The sequence below is a fragment of the Mugil cephalus genome, chromosome 7, assembly GCF_022458985.1.
Source record: "Mugil cephalus isolate CIBA_MC_2020 chromosome 7, CIBA_Mcephalus_1.1, whole genome shotgun sequence".
Lineage (NCBI taxonomy): Eukaryota > Metazoa > Chordata > Actinopteri > Mugiliformes > Mugilidae > Mugil > Mugil cephalus.
This window is the reverse complement of record NC_061776.1, coordinates 18248328-18269636: the sequence shown is the minus strand read 5'-3', so window position 1 is coordinate 18269636 and position 21309 is coordinate 18248328. Positions and strand designations below refer to the sequence as shown.

Here is a 21309-nt window from a genome sequence, read left to right as displayed (position 1 = left end):
GCTTTTTTTTCTTGTTAGCAAATTCATCTTCCAAACCAGTTTTGCTCATACGGTAGCATCCAGGGGCCTTATTGTCCGTTTGTGTGGGTTTTTTGAAATATATTATTCCCCTCCTGCCACAAGCATGGAGTCCGGCGACTCAGGTAATGATTCATTGTGAGACCAATGCTTCATATGAGTTATCTCCCCTTAAAGAACTCGTTAGCTACGTTAGCCGTTAACGTTAACTAGCTTATGTAGCAGCTCGTTTGTTTGCGTCGCAGACATAAAAGCACAATCATGTTAACTAGCCAGGGTTACTAGTTATCAAAGAAAACAGTTAAAACTATATTACATTTACTTAAAGCATTACGGGATCGGGCTGTAGCCTCTAACCCACTTTCTAGTCAGTCAAACAACTGTAAAAACTTGTTTCTATTTTGCGATTGCGAGGCTTTAATTTGTTACAGCATTGCTCAATTAAACCCATTATAATTGCTAAAAAAAATATGTTGACTTTAAAATATGAAATCAGTTAATACCAAATAATTTGCACACTATGCAACATCCTATGAAAGAAATTGTCAGAAGCTGTATAAGAGACTTACTTTTGTCACTCGTTTACATTTTCTCTCATATGTGTTTTAGGGCGAGGAGGGTGGAAATCCAAATCAGTCCAACCACAGAAAAACAAAATGAACATGAATATTCTCCGTCAAGAAAAACTTATAGCTCAGAAGAAGAAAGAAATAGAAGCCAGGATGGCTGAGCAAGCCAAAATGAATCTGCAAGCCACAAGCAAGCCTATAAGGTAATTATACACTACTTACTGTGGCACAGTTTGGTTCTGTCAGTCAACACAAACACACATGGGGTCTTTGATACCAACACTGACCTAAAAGCATGGGAAAGAAAGTGTTTTGTTGTTGTTTTTTTTTTTTTAAATATTCTGTTTCTTTTAATCCCACTAGTTCCCCCAGTTTCCAGGGAGCGTCCTCAAATAAGTTTGCAAATGACGGAAGCTTCTTACAACAGTTTATGAAGCTGCAGAAGGAGAAAACCAATAATACATCTGGTTAGTATTTTAATCTACACTATGTTGATCCAGACAGTTGCAGTACATCTCCATTTTTCTCTCTTGTGTGACTTTACACAACATGTGATCATTACTTTATTGTTGGATCATTACAGTCTGTTGCAGAAATTCTAGTTGCATTTATGAGAAGGATTTTACTAGTATTTTTAAAATGTAACCTGCTTTGAACCATTTGTAGGTTCCACCAGTGATACCAAGACCCCTGCGGCCTCAACTTCATCACCAGGAGGAAACACGCTACAGAAAAAGAGTATTTTTGTGGGCCAGCGGCCTGGCCTTGGAGTCAGTAGCATGCTTAGTCAGTTCAAGAACTATTCACAGCCCAAGAAGACCCCTGTTCTCAGCCAGAGGCCGAGTGTGTTTTGCTCCCCAGATGATGAAGATGAGGAGGAAGAGGCTGATTACTCCAAATTCTTGGAGATGAAAGGTAATCCAAGGCCTGTGTTGATCACTGTACTTGTACTGGATAACTCCATGCCTTGGACTTTTCCTCTCCGTACGACTGCGGCACTATTGCCTTGTGACTGGCATTTTGTCATTTGTGTCTTTCGACAAATATGCTCATAGCCTGCTTAAAGTCTCTCCCCCAGAGGACTCAGACACCAGACTCATTATCGACAAGATGGCCTCTTTTGTGGCGGAGGGAGGACCGGAGCTGGAGAGGAAGGCCCAGGAGGACTACAAGGACAATCCTGTTTTCTCGTGAGTTCAAGGACAACACAGTTTGGTCAGATTTATTTTCCCCTTTACTGATATATTTTCATCTGTTGTCCTTCCCTTCCAGATTTTTATATGACAGGAGCAACTTGGACTATCTTTACTACAAAAAAAGAGTTGCTGTATTGAGAAAGAATATGAAAAGACCTGAGGCTACATCAGATAATGGTAAGTACTGTATCTAACTAACAGTATTACAGTATTACATTATGAATTAGGGCCTCATGACAATTATGTTACAATGGTGGTTATACTAGTATTTATTGCTATATTAAAAACTGGAAGTTTGAAGAGTCTAGTCTTTTACTGTCTGTAATATTATAAATACAAGTACAAGTTTGACATTGCCATAGCTATAGTGTATCCATCTTTGGGCTTGTTTTCTTCTTCATTTGTTACAGTAAGAGTCTCACATCCGTACAGTTCCCCATTCACCACCCCTGTCCCTCCCCCCCTTGCTCCTCCTCCCCATTTCCTCTTCTTATCCCCTATTGGATCTAGACTGGTGGTGTATGAGGGCCAGTTGAGTACGGTACTGTAGTAGAGTGTGAATTGAGTCCCAGTACTAATAGGCTGCTTAAAGTCTCCCCCCCAGTGGACGCGGAAACCCAGCAGGTGGCTGAGAAGCTGGCCAAGTTTGTGGCGGAAGGTGGGCCAGAGGTGGAAGCCATCGCTGCTGAGCGCAACAAAGACAACCCTGCCTTCAGGTCGGTCACTCCAATACTTAATATTATTGTGTTCAGTTATCTGGACTTCTTAAAGTCTGGATTCATGGTTTATGCTTTGTTTCACACCTGACACAACGATCTTTCTTCTCTCCTTCAGTTTTTTATTTGACCACCAAAGTCCAGCCTACCATTTCTATAAAGACAAAGTAAAAGAGTATTGTGCCACAAGCTCTGAGAGCTCTTCACCTCCAGCAACAGACTCCAAGATAGATATTCAGCGACCAGCTGCTTCTCCATTACCTCCACCGCAGACCCGGACGTCCGTTCCCCACGTTCAAGAGTCCGAAACGCCACCTGTGAAACGGAAAAGAAAGAGCAGATGGGGGTCTGAAGATGACAAAGTCGAGTTGCCCGTTCCTCCCGTCATTGTTCCTCATGAGATTAATCTTCCAGATCCTAATACACCCTCTCTATCTGGTACATGAACTACTGGTTTAACATACTATACATGTGTGTATGTAGTGTGCACACACATTTTCACAGTGTCTGTTCTTTTGGGGCATGACTATCAGCTAACACAAAACCTAAACTTGGTGTATCCCTTTCAGAAAATCATGACAGTTGACAGTACTTTGTGTACAGATGATGTATATGACTCAGTACTGTTAACAAGAAATGAATGTAGCTATTGTTATATACATTGCCAAAAAGTTACACTATCTAAAGTATGTTTTTTAATTTACATTGTTATGGCATATTTTATTGGCAAGATCAGCCATGTTATAAGTGTGTTCATTTTTGGTGATGTTCGTTTCAGCCCAGGAGCTGAGAGGTCTTGGTTATAAGAAAGGGAAGCCTCTTGGTCTGGTTGGAGTCACTGAACTATCTGAGGAACAGAAGAAACAACTTAAAGAACAACAAGAGGTACTAAAGGGACAACTAATTATTGTTTAATCTGAGTTTACTGACCTTTCTCCTTGACACAGTCAAAAGAGAGAGGTCATTGACACATTCCCTGAATTCAAGATTATTTGTAATTGACTACGGTTTCTCTTGTGACTGCTTACTAATTGTGTATTATGTTATCACACATGAAGATGCAAGAGATGTATGACATGATCATGAAGCACAAGCGTGCGATGGCAGAGATGCAGCAGATGTGGGACAAAGCATTGAGAGATAACCAGCATGAATACGACAGTGATGAAGAGGTGGACCAAGAAGCAGGCACCTGGGAGCATCAGCTACGACAGATGGAAATGGAGAAGACACGTGGTATGTCTGGTCAACTGCCTGGAAAATATTTCACATGAACTTTAACAGCAGGTTTTGATGACCTTTGTCAAAGGGCCAGTGTGGGATTTAGTCACATTTAACTGTGAGGATGGTTGTATGGCGTCATGAATCCCTCTAAATTCCACATACTGGTATATGTGACATCGTAAAAAGCTTCTTGTCTCTGGGTTTTCAGAATGGGCAGAATCTCTGACAGAAATGGGAAAAGGGAAACACTTCATTGGTGACTTCCTGCCCCCTGAGGAGCTAGAGAAATTCATGGAGACCTTTAAGGCTCTTAAGGTTTGTTTTCCAAGTTAATTTACCTCTGAGTTCACTTGTTCTCTTGCTTGATTGTTAAGAAACTATTTGAGTTGATACATTACAATACATTACCCATCTTAAAGTAGTAGATCATTCTAAGTTTAAATATAAATGCCACTAATTGTGACATGAATTTAAAGTGCCATAAACTCACAACCCTCTATATTATATAACCTTTCTATAACACAAGTTTTGCAGGTTGTATTGAGTTTAGACTAATGTGGAGACACATCAGTCCTATTTTAAGAGACAGACTCATGCGACAGGCGGTGTTCAATAGAGCAATAGAGGAAAACCACCGTGACACAATTAGTAATCACTTATGTCCACCACACTCTTCTGGTGCATATCTTACTCTGAAGTTTACAACGTTGTTTCTCTTTTTATTGTCACTTTGTTATTTTCAGTTTAAAGCGTCATCGTTAACAATATTTTATTTGTATTTCCAATAACGAATTAATTCTCAAACATTCTATGTAGATGCAATAAACAAGATGTTGTATTAGAAACACTTAGTTATGTTTGGTACGAATTCACAACTTCTTCTCTTCTGGATTCACAGGAGGGTCGAGACCCAGACTACTCAGATTACAAAGAGTTTAAGTTGACGGTGGAGAATCTTGGTTTCCGAATGCTCATGAAGATGGGCTGGAAGGAAGGTGACGGCCTTGGCAGCGAAGGACAGGGTATCAAGGCTCCTGTCAACAAGTGAGAATTCATCCTCCATATATTTACATTTTACCAAAGTAACTGTAATAAAATGGCCTTCACCATGTTGGGTTGTTTGTCATATGCAGATAAACTCATATTCTACAAAATAAATAAATGTACTAATGTTTATTATGGAGATTGAAAATTCCTTCAGTTAGTTAGTTATGAGTTCACAGCTACATCCCTATGTCATAGTTTAGATTTGATTGTTATTGTTTGTTGTTCACATTATTAAGGGCTCTGACGGTTATGCTTTTTTCAGACAATAATAGGCTTTCTTTTGTTTTATACTCTCAAACTACCAGATAGATATAAAAAGAGAAGCTAAATGTGTGTATCTCTCTGTCCCGCTCCAGGGGAACTACAGCTGTGAACGGAGCAGGGTTCGGTGTTGAGCGACCAGCTGAGCTCACGAAAAGTGATGACGAATATGACGCTTTCAGGAAGAGAATGATGCTTGCCTATCGCTTCAGGCCTAACCCACTGGTAACATCTGTTTTCAGTTGATGTCTGTGAATTTCCACCAATTTATATAGATTACATTTACATCTGGCCACATTAAATGGCATTGTTAGTATGTTAATTATTTATTATTAGACTTTATCAGAAACGTTTTTATTAATATTAACTGTTCAGCACAACATGGTCATTCATTTTTTTTCTTTCCACAGAATAATCCACGGCGACCGTATTACTAAAACTGAAGATGGTTTAAACTTGCAGTCGTTTATCATAACTCAAATGGTAGTTTCTGCTGCTGACACACCTCTGCTCGATTGTGAAATGGACACTGAAATTTCAAATGAGTCCGCGAGACAGTAATGTTTGAAAATAGATTAAAGATTGGTAGATCCTACCTTTCATTTGATGTTACATTCAGAAGAAATGCTTTATATTTGATCACACATTACTTTTTAATTTAATATTATAACAACGGGGTCACATGATCGTCCTTCTGTAATGGTCTCACTCTTCAGTTTGTGTCATCATTTTGTTCCCTTCAAACTATCATATTTCACAGTCCTCTGTATAACACTTGCATTCAGTAATTTTAATCATTGTGCTGTGATTCATTTTTATTTACCTTCATTGTATGCTACAATGTTCACAATAAAACGACCACTTACTGAAACGTGTAGTTTTCACGGATGTTTTAACTAATGAGGTGACAAACAGCTACTTCACTCATCTGTTTATTAACTGTGTATTAGGGGACAACTCGCTTTCATTTGACGGTACACTCGTGTGCAAAGGGCAGATATTCTTGAAGTCACTGATGGTCTCATCAGTATTCATTTCTGCAGACCTCTGGACAGCAGGGTTGATCAGACGCAAGCAGCCAGTGGTGAGGGAGGGTGACAGACCAGTGAAATCAGACCTTCAGTTTGCCATTCCCAAGAGAGGTTTACACGGGATAAATATAACTCTGAAATCCCAGCTCAGCAAGAGCCTCTCCCTGGCCACATCATCAATCAGAGGACACTTAAGTCACAGTGGTATGGTGAGGTTTTTAGTAGGATGCAGAGATGCAATTAGTGACCGGGACGTCAGAAAGTATAAAATAATAACCATGCAACATACTTGTATTACAGCATACCTGGGCCCTCCAGCAACACTGGAGAATTTTATTTTATTTATTTTTTTGTACATGAGAAAAGAATCTTGTCTTTTTTTCCCATTAGAAACCAGTTAAGAGACAGTTATTTTTGCCTTGAGATATAATGCTATAATATTAGTTGTCTCTTTTTTTTGGTCTGGTCCTCGTGTCCCCTTTAGTGATCCAGGCATCCATGGATTTGCATATTTGCAGTTGCAATACCATTTGGCAATCAATGGACCATTTTATTTATATTTACTAGCATGTTTAAATTAAATAAACAGTGGATTGAACGCATCCACTGCTGTGTTGTTGTTTTGCTAATTATGACCATTGTTCATCAAATGAAATGTCAACAGCATAAAAATGCTGTGATCGAATATTACTGGATATATGAGTTACATTATCTGCTGCTGTGAATTGAAAATAATTACAGACATTACCAAGATCAAATTACCTGTATAAAACTGTATTCCCGTCATTCCACCAAAGCATAGGACATAGAAACATAAGACTGCAATTTTTCAACAACAAAAAAAATAACTGCTGTCCCTAATGTGTCCACTGTTTTAGTCAGAGAAGTGGACGGGACACAACACTGAGACTGAGACTGAAACAGCAATGTGCCCAAATTGCACTTATTTTTATTAAGAAATGTATTTTCTGAAGGATAGTTTATTGAATGTAGACATTGTCCTTATTCACTTGTTCTCATTTCCACTAAAAGAAGAAAAAAATCTGGAGTTGTTGTTACTTATAGGTTATTCTGTTGTGTTACCGGTCCGGCCCGCTTCATAACAAAAAGGGCTGTAAGTGACCCCCAAACTAAAATGAGTTTGACCCCCTCTGCTCTACAGTGTGCAGGGGGAAAACAAGAAAGAAAAAAGAAAAAAAACTTTGATTTGACGCATTAACATACGGGCTGTCAGTGCGAGTTGGGGGGGAGGTAAACAAGATGGCGACAACCTGAGTGGCAAGAGTAACGCGAAGAGTCAGAGAAATCAACAGAAATTTTGTCGGGTCCGAGTGAAATACTTGCTTCATCAAGGACGGACACACAAGGGACAAATAACACCTGCAACGGGAACGAGGCTGGTTTTGAACTAGGTGAGTTAGTTAGCTCGCAGAGCGGCTATTTACACTGGACACTGAGCGGAACCAGCGCAACTCCGCTTAGCTCCGCGTTAGCTGGATCCATTTGGTCTGTTTACTCTGTTTCGGAGACTGGTTCGGGGGATTGAAGCTGCTGGTGGCTTTGCTTTTTGGGGTGAGCACTGAGCAGTACACAGTCTGAGAACAATACCCGTCTACTACATCGTCGCGGCTACACCGGTAAATGAGGTGAAGTGAGCTAGCGCTAAACTCTGCTAGCTGCTGCTGCTGCTGCTACAGCTGTGTGACGACGTTTCGGTTATTCAGATCTCATTTATATTCATTTATAATAAATCACTTGGCACTTCTTTAAAGCAGATTAGTGAGTTACGACCTGCAATGGCGGCTGGAGGTGTGTACGTCGAGGAACCAGAAAGTGACAGTTTGTGACGCCAAGCTAGTTTATTGAAGCAGACTTGCTATACATTAGCTCGCCGGCTAGCCGCCAGTGAACGCTTGAGTTTTTCATTTTAACTGAGGGACTCGCATTTTAATCCTCGCTGTGTCATAGCGTTAAAGGCAGTCGTGCTTATAAAAGTGCGCCTTTATTGTGGGATGTAGACATCACAGCAGAAATGTAAGTTTTAACCGGCCAGGTGCTGATGTCTGGACAGATTGTTTACCAAAGAGGGCTAACTTGGTTCAGAAGCATAGCGAAAGCCATGTGTGTATGTTCATTAATGTTTGAATGGGTCGTTTCTTTTCAGGCGCCAGGCAGTAGAAACCATGGTGTGACATGGAGGACACCTGAGGACGGTTCGACAACATTGGACGGTTCAGTCGACCTCCAGGAGCCTGACTGATACCAGAGATCGGAGCGAAACTGCTGCACGCTTTGGCTGTAGATCTGTGCTTGGATCCAGTCCAGCTGTCCACACTCATGTGTTTTGAGAAAACGATGCTATGCAGCATGGACCTTTGGCAGAAATGCAGTGCTGCATTGCCTTGAAGCAAGACCGTTTGCCTCTACCCAAGGCTGTATGGTATTAGATTGGCATAGAGGTGATCCTGCGTGAAGTGGAGGACAATATCATAGTAGAATCACAGTTTTTTTTCCAATTTCCGTTAAACGGCACTCGTCATAGATGTAATTCATAATGCACAGTATAAAGCACTAACTCAGCACTGGACCCAACAGGATCCTCACCTCCTTTTCTCCTCTTGAGTACAAAGAGCCCTAATGTTTACAGATTGGGATTGATCACCCACCTCCTCCCTCAACTCTCAGGCCTCACAACTCCATCTAAAATGTTCAGTATTTTGAAACTCATCTTTCAGAATTAAATTTCTCTGTGTAGTGCTGGAAAGTTACCAGTGGATTACCCCACAGCGGTATCCTAGCTATTTGCAAACTTTTTTTTTTTTTTTTTTTTGCACAGGAGACTCTAGCTGTGGTTGTTCGACTATCAGTCATGAGTAACAGGGAGCTGCATCATCTTGACTATCTCAATGAAAATGAACTGGTGATGGAGATGGATACTTTCATTCACCGCATTGACTCTACAGAGGTGATCTACCAGCCACGGAGGAAGAGGGCAAAGCTGATAGGAAAGTACTTGATGGGGGATCTGCTAGGGGAGGGATCTTATGGCAAGGTGAAAGAAATGCTGGACTCAGAAACACTTTGTCGCAGAGCCGTTAAGATACTGAAGAAGAAGAAGCTAAGGAGGATTCCCAATGGAGAAGCCAATGTGAAAAAGTGAGTGTTTTGTTTCTTCTTGCTCCTTTTCTCTGCGCTCTGTCATTTAAAGCAAAACTTTTACACAGCTGTTTACACGTCAAACTTGGAATTGGGAAACCATAATTTACCCTGAGTTGCGTTGCTTTGCCTAGAGTGTTTAATCTCAACATGATTTAATTCATTTGAGCCACTACACATAAAATGCAATGAATCTTTCCACAGTCAAATATGTTTCTTAGGACTCAATGAAAATGGTAATTCATGCCTCCTCAACTTTCTTATTATGTATTTTTATTATCTATACACACAGCTCTTAACTTGCATTTTAAACTGCAATTCATATAACCACATGATTAGATGTTGTCTTTTCATTGTTAATTTCTTTATGTAGAAAAAAGCAGCTTCAAAACCTTAGTTTCAGTACAAATGTAACTGTACTGTAATGCATTTATGAATTCCTCTGGCACCGTTAATATACTCACGCATCACTGCATACGTAGCCTTAATTATTAACAAAACAATGATGATTGAAATGAGGAAATATTGGGTTGCACAAATGTTCATGACAATGTTCATGAGATCAGTAGCCAGATCAACAGACAGTTTCGTCCCTTAAACACACACAGAGCGAGTTGTTCAATAGTTTAAACAGAACAGTTTAAATCTGCCGAGGCAGAATTGCAGTTATTTCTAACTGTGTTAAAATGTCCATAGTAAAGGATTCAATTATACATCAGGAGGCTGCACGCAGTTCATTTCATACATGTCAGTCAATAGGTCGTTGTCAACGTTTTGCAATAATCCAATTCTTCAATAGTCACATAGGCGGAAAACCTGATTAACTTAATTGAGTTGGAAAGAGATGCTTGGTCACAGCAGCTAGTTTATTTCCAGAGAAACGGCTCTTGTTGTCAATCTTCAGTCTTTTTTCGCCAACTCGGAAATCATGCTAAACTAAATTGTATGGTTGCATGGATAAGGACTTACACTGTAGTTGTTTCATATTTTCTGGAGTCTGTTTCTCTTTTCTCTCACTGTCTGTGATTTAGCTGTCATGACTGTATTCCAATTTTTTTTTGTCTGCATCCTCCTTTTCCTGGTGAGCATCAGAAGCTTTAATCACAGCAGTATTATTAAATACTACTCCAGCCCTTTCGCCGAGGGCCTGGGCTAATTATAGAGTAAGCTTTAGAAAACTGTCGGAATCAGTTCACACAGAGAGAAAGAAGAGCTGCAAGATGCTTTTAGGTTACAGACAGTACAGCGGCAGAGGAACAATGCCTTCGGTGACATCTCTCTAAGATCCATTTTGCTGGGGTTGTTATTAGGAGGGCCAACCTTTGGCGAGGTTTGTCTCAGGAAATCTGTTAGTTAATGAGTGTCACAGTACCACTTCTACTTGTTATGAGTTGAGATTAAAAGAAACTGCCATCGTATCAACAACAGTAGTCCATGCACCGTACATGACTGTGCTTCAGGTCACAAAAAAATGTGCTGCATTACATGAACAGTTCCATGTGTTATATGTTTTTGCTGGAATAAAACTCACGTATACAGTACAATGAGTGAGTGAGTGAGTGCAAAGACACGGTTTTAACGGCATTTTAGCATCAGTCACGTCACTAATTTATTGTCTATTTTACCAGCAAACAGTACGCTAAATCACTAAAGCAGTCTTTTTTTTTTAATTCATGACTTCGTACATCATTGACGGCACATTACATTGTGTACTATGTGTTGACAATATTACTGGGAATCTTTGACATGGTCGCACACATCCAAAAATTCGTAAAACCCATCTAATGTTCAGATTCAGAATATCATCATTTCTGTAACAATAATCATGGAAAGTGTGCATTGATGTTTGTGAGTGGACAAGTCCACATCCAGACAGACCTCTGTATCTGTGACTGAACTGAAGTAATGATTTTACAGTGTTTGTGTGTCCTGACAGACAAAACAGTTTTCCAAAGAGGTCTCGTTAAAAACAAACAAAAAAAAAATCGTCCATATTCACCTGTACAAAGTCGATAGAAGTTGTGGTAATTATTTAAAGGAGGTGAATATTTGTCTATTTGTAACCATGTTATGTCCATATGTTTTGTTGGTTTGTGTCAAAAATGTAGGAGTAGTGATAAAAAGGCTTTGATACCACTTAAAGGTTTGGTGCCACTCTGAACTTTTCGTAGTTACTGTAAACATATCATAGCACTTCATATCCTTTTGTTATTTAATCATGACCTTGTCCTTAATATCATTTCTACCATAACTGTGTTATACTTCCATGTTACTGTGTGGGTGGTTTGACTCTGACCATCGGTTATGGCTCCGTTAATGAGACTATAGCAGTGTCCCTCGATGTGTGAATTTGGTCCATCTGTGTTCTTCGTGTTTCTTCCTGCATCCCTCTTACTCGATTGAGGCCGTACGTTATTCCACCCTGAGGAAGCCGGGTCCTCGGCCCTGGAAAGGGCCCGTCTGTGCGTGGACGCCACAGCGTAGCCCCCCCAGACTCTTCATTCAGAGTCTGTTTAGCATTCCTGTCTGAGAAACACTTCCTGCTTTTTCAGCGTTGCCATAGGGACGGGCATGCTCACGCTGGCATTGATTGAGCAATGCCGCTCCTGTTTCTACGGTAACAGGCGGGGGAATGCCATGCCCCTTTCTGGAATGACGGGAGCGCACACAGACGCTCGCGCATACCTGAAACCGGCCCGACCCTGGGCCAACCCGGGACACGCAGATTTTGATCGTTTGTTTACGTTCCCCGCAGTGTGCCAGAGTTGCTGCTGTAGCGCTGAGTGTTGAAATCCTTTCAGCTCTGCAGCCTGCGGGCCTCGAATGCACAAGGTCCGTCGTGACACATTTGAACTCGCACTGCGGATGGACTGCAGCAGTCTCTGAGCGCTCGGTGGCAGCCCTGCCTCCGGTTTATGACTTTGTTTTATGGAAATAAGCTGCGATGTTGGTGCTTGTGTGTTTTTGCTGCGTTCAGATGTGTAATCTAGGTTTGTCATCTGGCTGAGTAACAGAGACAGTGTGTGTTGTAGGAGTCGGGCTTTTCATAACAACCTGCTGTGTTTTGATCATATCACTGTTGCATGTGTGCATGAGGCAGTGGTGGTTTTTTTTTTTTTCTTTTTTTAATCAGTGCACTGATGCAGTAGCTGCTGTTGTGTGTCTGTGTGGAAGGAGATGCTGACTAGGCCCAGAATATCCATTTGTCAGTAGTAAGGCGGCGTATAAGGCAGCTCATAAACTGCACTGAAATAAGGCCTTTTTTCCCTTGTGAGACGATGGATGATGCCTCAGCACTGTAGGAACCATGATAGTTTTATTTATTTTAGGAACGGGCACAGCCCCTTTATAGCTTTGACCTGTTATTGAGTGGATGCATTAAATCACATGAACTGCCAGGAATAGGAAGCAAGGGACGAATCTGTTCAAAGGATCAACATTAATATATTGTATTTATGTCATAAACTCATCTTGTCAACGGTAAATATTCAGTGTTTTAATAAAATGAAAAGATGCTGCGAATGGGGCCATGGTGATGTCTGGCACAGCCGTGGAGATGCTGCTGAATGAAATAACATGGCAGAGGAAAGAAATTCAGATAGCGTGCAATCTTTCAAGTACACATAATTTGCGCCTTTACTTCAGTGGGATTTGCGTTAATACAGAAGAAATGTCTACCCCGCTGCAGTGTGGAGCATGACTGAATTACTGAAACGTTTACACAGAAAAGTACAGCGAGTTAAGGTGATTGCTGTTTATTAAAAACACATTGATGGGACGGTGTTTACTCTGCGTCACGGAGACAAATACAATGTGCTCATACTTGTTAAAACTACCAAATATAAAGTGATACTTACCGTCAACAATTGACTTATTCCATTTTGAATCAAATCTTTCCTGAATTAAAAAGTCTCATCACATGATTCCTACCTGTGATTGTCAGGAAAAAATCCGAGTATCTCCTGTGTAGGTGTGGATTGTTTACTTAGGGAGCCTGTGGCTCGTATTTCCTGCTCTCCCCGTCTTCATCCAGATTCATAAGCGTCCACCCTCACAGCTCTCTGATTAATGTCGAGTCTCCAGGGGTTTTGCCATCCTTGTGATTTAAACCTCTCCTCCATGGGTAGCAAAGTGAGGTTATCTGTCTTTATAACGCTACTGGTGTAATTCACTGCCACTACACCCGCTCACCGGACTGTTTTCAGTGTCTATATTCCTCTTGGAATAAACAATACACATTATTTCAGATGTTACCAAGTCCCATTAATGATATTTTGGAACCTTCATCTTATTTTTCTCCTAATTTAATTACTTAATTTTCAATAACGTCATAAAATTGATTGACTTTCCAGCATGTCTTTCCCTTGCTCAGCAGCTTATTATACCAATAATACACTTGGGCTAAACAACGGCACATTAGTGCCTGTGTGCTGATGTGTGGTACTTGGCCTTTAGCCCACGTCCAGTATCAGGTTAAATAGCATCTCCCTCTCGTATACGCTGTGTTTTCTTGCCTAATGTTTCCCATGTCCTCTCTCCTTGTGTCCATTTATAGGGAGATTCAGCTGCTAAGAAGACTCCAACACAAGAATGTGATTCAGTTGGTGGACGTGCTCTACAATGAAGAGAAGCAGAAAATATATCCTTAAGCTGCTAAACGAGTGTGTGTATGCATTGATTTTAATGATTGGTGAGTGGTTCTATACACTAAGTGTTGGCGAATGCCTGAATTGTGTTCAGCTTTGTAATTACTCACATTACTAAAAGGTCTGTTTGTTTGGTTCGGCCAATTCCCTTGACTCCTGTCTTACGTATATGGTGATGGAGTATTGCGTTTGTGGGATGCAAGAAATGCTGGACAGCGTCCCAGAGAAAAGGTTTCCAGTATTTCAAGCTCACGGGTGAGTCTCTTTCTCTCCACCTCTCCCCTTTTCTCTGAGCCTGTCTGCTATATTTAGACCGAGCCCCTCTGCAGCCGCTCGTCCAGGCCTAAGTTTAGATCCGAGACTGCAGGGCTGCTACCGTTAAAATAGCTGTTCATGGATTGTGTGAATGTTTGGTCAGTGCCAGAAAGCCACTGAAGCAAAAAAGTGATTTATCTGACCACAACAATAAACAGCTTGATGTGTTTCCACTCCTCTACACTAATTATGTCCATAAATCCCTCCGGTTTTCTGTCACTGCTATTGTTGTGTTTCCAGGTACTTTTGCCAACTCTTAGATGGCCTTGAATATTTGCACAGCCAGGGAATAGTTCACAAAGACATTAAACCAGGGAATCTGCTGCTGACCACAGACGGGGCCCTTAAAATCTCCGACCTGGGAGTAGCAGAGGTGAGATCAAATTTTAATGTTCGATATGCCAGAATGTTGCTGTTGCTATTGAGTTTCCCTTCTTTTAGATCGCAGACATTCTTAAACATTTTATTACCCCTGCTGTATTTTTCAGGCCCTTCACCCATTTGCAGAGGATGACACATGTCGTACCAGTCAGGGCTCTCCTGCCTTTCAGCCTCCAGAGATTGCCAACGGACTGGACACCTTTTCAGGGTTTAAAGTGGACATTTGGTCTGCTGGAGTAACACTGTGAGTGACACGTTTGTGAAATGTGTTCAGCCTACTCTTTGACTGCCTCTGAAGTTCTTTAACAACCTTTCCTCCTTTTAGATACAACATTACAACAAGTCTGTATCCGTTCGAGGGAGACAACATCTATAAGCTATTTGAGAACATTGGAAAAGGAGACTACACTATTCCCGAAGAGTGTGGACCTCTCTTGTCGGACCTGCTGCAAGGTCAGTGTTGTTTGCTGGTGAATCTCTTCACCTTTAGCAGAAATTACCTATCCTTTATTTAGGTGTTTGTGTGGGTAGGAGCTGATTCATAGTCCAGAATTAACCCATCGAATGAGTGTGTCTCTGTCTTGGTTTAATCGTGGTGTTGAAAAGAATTCTCTCAGTATGTTAGGTTGCAAAATGCAGATTTCTGTAGCGTTACAGAAAAGCAGAACGTTGAATAGAAGAACGTTGGATAGAAGGACTTGTCCGCGCACCTACTGGGAGTAATAAATGTGTCTGCCAGTTGCTGTGTGATCTTTCGTGTGCGTCCAGTAGATGGTGCTGTAACACTGAAAGTCGGCGTGACTTCTCAGCATGGAGGCTTCCTCCGAACTGTAGAAATCCCTCCAGCGGTTGATGTAGTTTCCATTGATCTGGAGCCAGCACCAGAATACTAAACACAACAGGCTTTGCTTTTCCCGAGCAGAATGCTACAAGGCTTCAGCCCCTTGTAACAATGAAGAAGCGCCTCGAGTATTTGTGTACTGTAAGAAATATTCAGTCGTATGGTGGCGAACTAACTGCCTGTGAAATCCAAGAAGAATGTTGGGAAGATTATGTTTGTACCAAGCGATGAAGCCCGTCGATGCAGCCTGGGTGCTTACGTAGTATCCAAGGATATTATCCAGCTTTGCACTCTGTGTCCTTTTATGGAAATGTAACCACTACACATGGGCACCTTAAGTCTGGGGCTTTTACCGCTATGTTTAAAATGGCTCGCTGCAAAACGGACGTATTTTAAATAGTAATTTTCCGTTTCACAACCTACAGGGAAAAATCTCCCTTTTTGTTGTTGCTGTTGTAAAACGCTTCCAGCCTATATCCCCCCATTTTGTGCAAACGTGTGACGTCTGTGCGATGACGCAGCACCTGAGAGATAGTCAGTCCATAATTACACGGTCTAAAATAAGACCAGTGCCACAAAAGGTGTCCTTCAGCAGCCGCAGCACTACTATCAGCACTCTGCATGCTGCCCTTTTCTGCCTACTGCGAGACAATTATACAGTTAGGGTAGGCACTGCATCACGTCTGCCTTATCACACTGGCATTCTTCTTTTCCCTTCATTATGATAATTGTGGGCACAAAATCTTCTCCACATTCGTACGTCTCCTGCGCCGCTCGCGTCGACGTTTCCCTAATCTACCTCGCTAACTCCTTAAGCTGCGCTGGGTGGTTTTGACACACGGTGATGGATGAGATTATTACCGCCATTAATTAATGTTCCTTGACGGAGTTTGTCGTCCGCCTGCCCCGTGGCCCTCCCCTCGTCGCCGTGGCCCCTCATCTGTTCGCGTTTAACACCACATGGAGACGTGAGCCGAGAATTAATTCGCGATTAATTTCACCTTTTTAATTTGTGTTTTTTCAGGAATGCTTGAGTACGACCCTGCGAAGAGGTTTTCCATACAGAACATAAGACAACACAAGTGAGTCGTGTGACGTGTAGCATTCGTGTCCCAAATTAACTGTAGTGACATTAGCTGTGTGTAAATTTCTTTTATAAGGATGCAGAGGAAACATAATTATGAGATAAAGACTGATCTGTAATCTACTTTCCCTCTCCCAACCAGCTGGGTGCGGAAGAAACACCCTCCGTCTGAGGCCCCTGTACCCATCCCTGCCAACGCAGAGAGCAGGGACCCTTGGCGGAGTATGACGGTGGTGCCGTACCTGGAGGATCTGCACGGCTACACGGAGGAGGACGATGACGAGCTGTACGACGGAGAGGATGACATCATATACACTCAGGACTTCACAGTGCCAGGTAACTCTGAGTTTGAAAATGCTTTCAGTGTTGCGCAGTAACAGAGGCGTCAGTGTTTAGTAAATGTCTTCTTTTAGTTTATTTGTTGTTGTTTTTTTCCGTTCAGATGGGGGAGTATCTGTTTTTCTGTTGCCTCTGTTGACATACGGGCCAACGATGAAATGCAGCACCGAAAATGTCATTACAGTATGACTCCGCACCAAACCACATCCTTGTGTCAAAGTGTGGTTACAAAATGAGATGTACGCGTCTACATAACCCACACTGAGCTGTGACCTGTGACTAAAGGCCTAATACACCGTATTTAGTGCAGCAGGAGCTATAAAGCAGCCTTGGAAATTTAGTTTACCATCTTTTTCTAGTGTGGGTTTCTGTCCCCCTCGGGTCTTTTTGGCCTCGGCCCCCAACTATGCTACAGGCCGGAGAGTTTGGAAACAACTTCAAGTTTCTGTTCACAATGACTTTCTTAAAAACCAGCATGAGTCACATGTATTTTGGGTTTTATTTACTGCTTGATCAGACTTTGCTTTTATCGATATGCACCATCTTCCTCTGTTTCACTTTTAGATGTACATTAATGTTACCAGACCATCACTGAATAAATGTCAGCAAAAGAAAAAAAGGGTCGAGAGGATTTGCAAGAGTCACAACTTCAATGCAAAGGTTAAAAAAAACTAAAAAACTAATCATAGTTTGCATTAGTCACTATTTATGGCTTATGAGAGTCTGCATATAAATATCCCTTATGGAACAAATGCCTCAAAAATAGTAGAATGTCTGATAAGTCACTCTTTATATAATTATCATGTTTATTTTGATCATCTTTTATGTGCAGATTTGATCTTACTTCCAAACTTTCGGCCTGTTGTGTTTTTACACATTTGTAAAATCTTTTGGTTTTGGGAGGCAGTTATCAGACAGTGATCCGTAAACATTTACATTTATTTCAGTCCCGCATGACTAAAAATGAAACTGTCATTTCTTCATGTTACTAAAACTGCAGCACAGCAAGGTCAATGGGTTTCATAGTGCAATCACTCAGTGTACAAATTAAAAGAGATGACTTATGTAATGTGAGCTGATAATTACATTAAATTAAACGAAGAAATAAAATTGTAATAAATAAATAAAAAAAACTTGACTGTCGACATCAGTCGAGCATTGAGTGTATTAATGATAGCTGCATTCCACATGGGAGGTCCTGGCTTACTGGGGCTGTGATAGAGCTGAGCCATCATTAATTCAGCCTGTGGTTTCCCTGCTGCGTCGAGTTCGGTTTTAGAAAATGCTGAGATGTTCCTATCATTAACTGTGTGTGCAAACTTTAACCCGCTGTTGACACACTTTGGAGAGTCGACATCATCTTTTTATACTGGATTCATCTCCCTCCCCAGTTCGTCTTTTATCATTTTATTTTTTTCCCCCCCTAGAATTTGGCTCCTCTATCCGTTGCCAGGCAACAGCTGGTAATAATAAATGCGGTAGTCAGTGTCGGGTATCTAGAAGTGGTGCCCCACATAAAAAGCAAATGGAGCTGCAGAATGTGAATGAAGTGGTCTAAAAATAGTCAGGTTGAAATGGTTTTAGTGGGAGTATGAATGGTTTCCACTCCCACACGCAAACCGCTGAGTGCTTCGTATGAATGAAATAATAGCGTGCGTATGGTAAATTAAACAAATATTTGACCCGGTGTTTCTCTTCAGCAGAAACTGTATCTCTAATCTCCTCAGCGTTAGTTTCTGCTGTGTGAGGAATCTGCCGCGGATGCAGATACACAGACGTCTGCACTTGAGCAAACGTGTTACAGTTGACCCTGTTTCTGACTTTGGTTGGATTTCCTGTTGCGCTCGTGGTTACCTGACATTTGAATCTTAAAAAAACATGTTTTTAACGTTGCCGTCCGTGTCGTTGTGCTCGTGTGAAGATTTCGTGTTTGTTGTTTTCAGGACAAGTGGCCGAAGAGGATCAAGATATAGGGAACGTAGACCACAGTCCCACTGCAGCCAAGCCAGTTTGTGTAAACGGGACGGACGGAGGGTCCCTGAACAGCAAGGCCAAAGCCGAACGGCGATCCTCCTCTTCATCCAACCCCTCACGTAAAGGGGTCTCCACAGCCAGCAAAATCCGCAAGCTCTCCACCTGCAAACAGCAATGACCCCTCTCTCCCCGTTCTCCATCAACGACAGCCCACCTGGTGAGTGCGTGGACGGCCCACAGGAGGACGCCCTTTTATAAAGTAGGAAAAACACAAACTCCTTAAGAGAAACAGGTGCCGCAGATCCAGATTAAAGGCAGGGGAGGGGACGGGATTGTGTTTGAACAGACTGAGACGTGGAGAAGAGAATCAGGCGGGAGGAGGTGGAGGACTGAAAGAGGAAATCAGGGTGGGGAGTGAGAGAATCTGTGTTGATATTCAACGAGCGGTGCTCTGACTCACCATCGCTCCCCAGGCAAACACATGGGCGTTTTCCTGTACAGTCAGGAAAAAAAAAAAGGTCTTGGTGCGTCTCTTCTCTACCTGGATCATAAACATCGGAGCCGTTCGAGGCTCCATCTGCGGCCCTCGCTCAGTAGACGTGGGGCAGATTTTTGGTGCATTCGTACACATAAATTTTGCAGGTTGTCCTCGTCTTTTTCCAGTTACCACCCACAGCTGCTCTTTCTGTCTTCTGCTCATACAAAACCACTCACAGCGCAAGGGCTGTTTGTCATGGGTGCAGTGCAGGAGAGATGCTGTGTATTAATTTGTTCAGGCGATGACTCACCCTGCATGAGATAAAGTGGGCTGTGAGATGTTTGCCTCTCTCTTTCTCGCCCCGTGGGTTGAGTCTTTCTGCATTAGCGGCTCCAATTAGTACTTGTCTTGTGACAGTCACTGTTGTTGCATATACGCTGGTTAGATTTCGAGATTAACTCTCTGTCCCCCCCTCAGGTGGGTCTGCCCTCGTCCTTCTGTGTCCGGAGTCCTCACAGTCGTGACCGAAACCTGCTGAAGTTAATACCCCCGTACCTCCTTGGACCACCGGCCCCGCAGAGTCCCTCGAAGATGTGGTGTGAGCGACGAGGAGGAGGAAGACAGCATGAAATGTTCTTTTTGCTCTGAGACTGAGGCACTGGCTGCGAAGACGGTGTTTATTTTGGCTCCTTTCAACTTGTGTCATCCAGTTCTGTCCTCTTGTCATTGCTTCTCCTCTCTATCCTGTCATCCTCTCCTGAGGGCCCAGTGTTGCACCGGACGTTACAGACACCATCCCCGACCCCCCCCCACCTCCCCAACCCACCCCCTCCACCTTCTGTTTCATTGACTACCTTTGTTTTTACAGAACCCTAATGGCAGTTTTTAAGACACATTGTGATGTGTAAAAATTAAAAAGGAAAAAAAAAACAACAAAAAAAGTTATGAATAATTCTGTATTTAAATCTACGATGAGAATAATTATGATAGTACCTACCACCGACATACAAACTGCATGCTGTACAGAGCTGGAAGAAAGGGAAAGTGCTCGGTTTGTGGAGAGACTGAAGCCTTGAGATCCGCCGCTGACCTGTTGGGGATTTTTGATTTTCATTTAGGAGTTTTTTTTTTCTTTTACCAATGAATATTTTTTAATTATTATTTATATAAAATATGTCCCAACCAGGCTGTTTTTGTTTGATGATCCTTTCTATTTAAGCTTTACTTGAGAGTATTTTTTATAATACAATACAGCCCAGTGGTGTATGCCCAGTTAACTTGTCCTTGACAAGGTTTTTACTCTGATAGGAAGGAGTAGGAATAGCGTCCTCATCTCTCTCTGATGTCTGTGACCGTTTTGTCGTCGGAGCCGATGCGGCTTAGTTGCAGGTGATGCACCGTAACAGTCGCCAGTCGGCCTGTTTTTCCAGTGATGCTTTCTTTGTCGTGCCGATCACATCCGCGGGAGCCCTGCCCCCCCCCACTCTTACGCAGTCAGGCCCATCATCAGCTCCTCACTGGGAATAGATCAGAGAGCAGGTGAGTCACTACTAGCAGGGAGGGAGGGAGAGCAGAGCTTCCCACGTCAGCAAGGTCGACGGGGAGGTTCTCCGTCCGGTAAAGATGCACAGTGTTGTGAGAGAAGAGACGTCTGGAGGCTGGAGAACATTTCAGCCGTATTCGTATGTGAGAACACACTTGAGGTTTCTGTTCTCATGGTTATGATTCTGCTGTTCTGACGGTTTCACAGCGGACATGAATCACATCACGGCGGCAAAAACTCACAAATGTGGGAGTCAATCATCTTGTAATTTTTTATTATTATTATTATTTAAAAATTGACTTTCAGTCTGCCTCAGTTGGTCCCAAAAGGTCTGAACTTTGCCACAGATGAGAGACGTGAATTGTCCGCGCTACTCGTTTCACAATAAAGCAGATGGTTCGTCGCCGATGAGCACAGAGATGTGAGTTTCATAAAGGACACCGAAGCTCCAACACAAGTCTGCGCTTAAAGAAAAGGGACACACTGTACC

At 42.2% G+C, this 21309-nt stretch overlaps 2 protein-coding genes across 4 annotated transcripts; both read left to right on the top strand.

Annotated features, from left to right (window-relative positions):
- Positions 1-10: 10 nt before the first annotated feature.
- Positions 11-5902, top strand: sugp1 (SURP and G patch domain containing 1). The gene is made up of 14 exons (XM_047590626.1): positions 11-143; positions 628-790; positions 951-1054; positions 1254-1502; positions 1654-1777; positions 1860-1960; positions 2376-2499; positions 2618-2937; positions 3278-3384; positions 3558-3735; positions 3932-4038; positions 4622-4767; positions 5127-5256; positions 5442-5902. The coding sequence occupies exons 1-14, from the start codon at positions 125-127 to the stop codon at positions 5466-5468; spliced, it is 1899 nt and encodes a 632-aa protein (XP_047446582.1). The 5' UTR covers positions 11-124; the 3' UTR covers positions 5469-5902.
- A 1395-nt stretch (positions 5903-7297) lies between these two features.
- stk11 (serine/threonine kinase 11) lies at positions 7298-20462 on the top strand. 3 transcript variants are annotated; one of them, XM_047588938.1, is made up of 12 exons: positions 7298-7474; positions 8227-8769; positions 8899-9218; positions 13774-13857; positions 14030-14119; positions 14420-14552; positions 14668-14804; positions 14886-15013; positions 16426-16483; positions 16628-16821; positions 18768-19015; positions 19754-20462. In XM_047588938.1, exons 3-11 carry the CDS (start codon positions 8932-8934, stop codon positions 18974-18976), a joined length of 1320 nt encoding a protein of 439 aa, XP_047444894.1. In that variant the 5' UTR covers positions 7298-7474; positions 8227-8769; positions 8899-8931; the 3' UTR covers positions 18977-19015; positions 19754-20462. The 3 variants fall into 3 exon arrangements, with proteins under 3 accessions (XP_047444894.1, XP_047444893.1, XP_047444895.1); XM_047588937.1 differs by having other exon boundaries at positions 8227-9218; XM_047588939.1 differs by lacking the exon at positions 7298-7474 and adding an exon at positions 7510-7634 and having other exon boundaries at positions 8227-9218.
- The last annotated feature ends 847 nt before the right edge of the window (positions 20463-21309 follow it).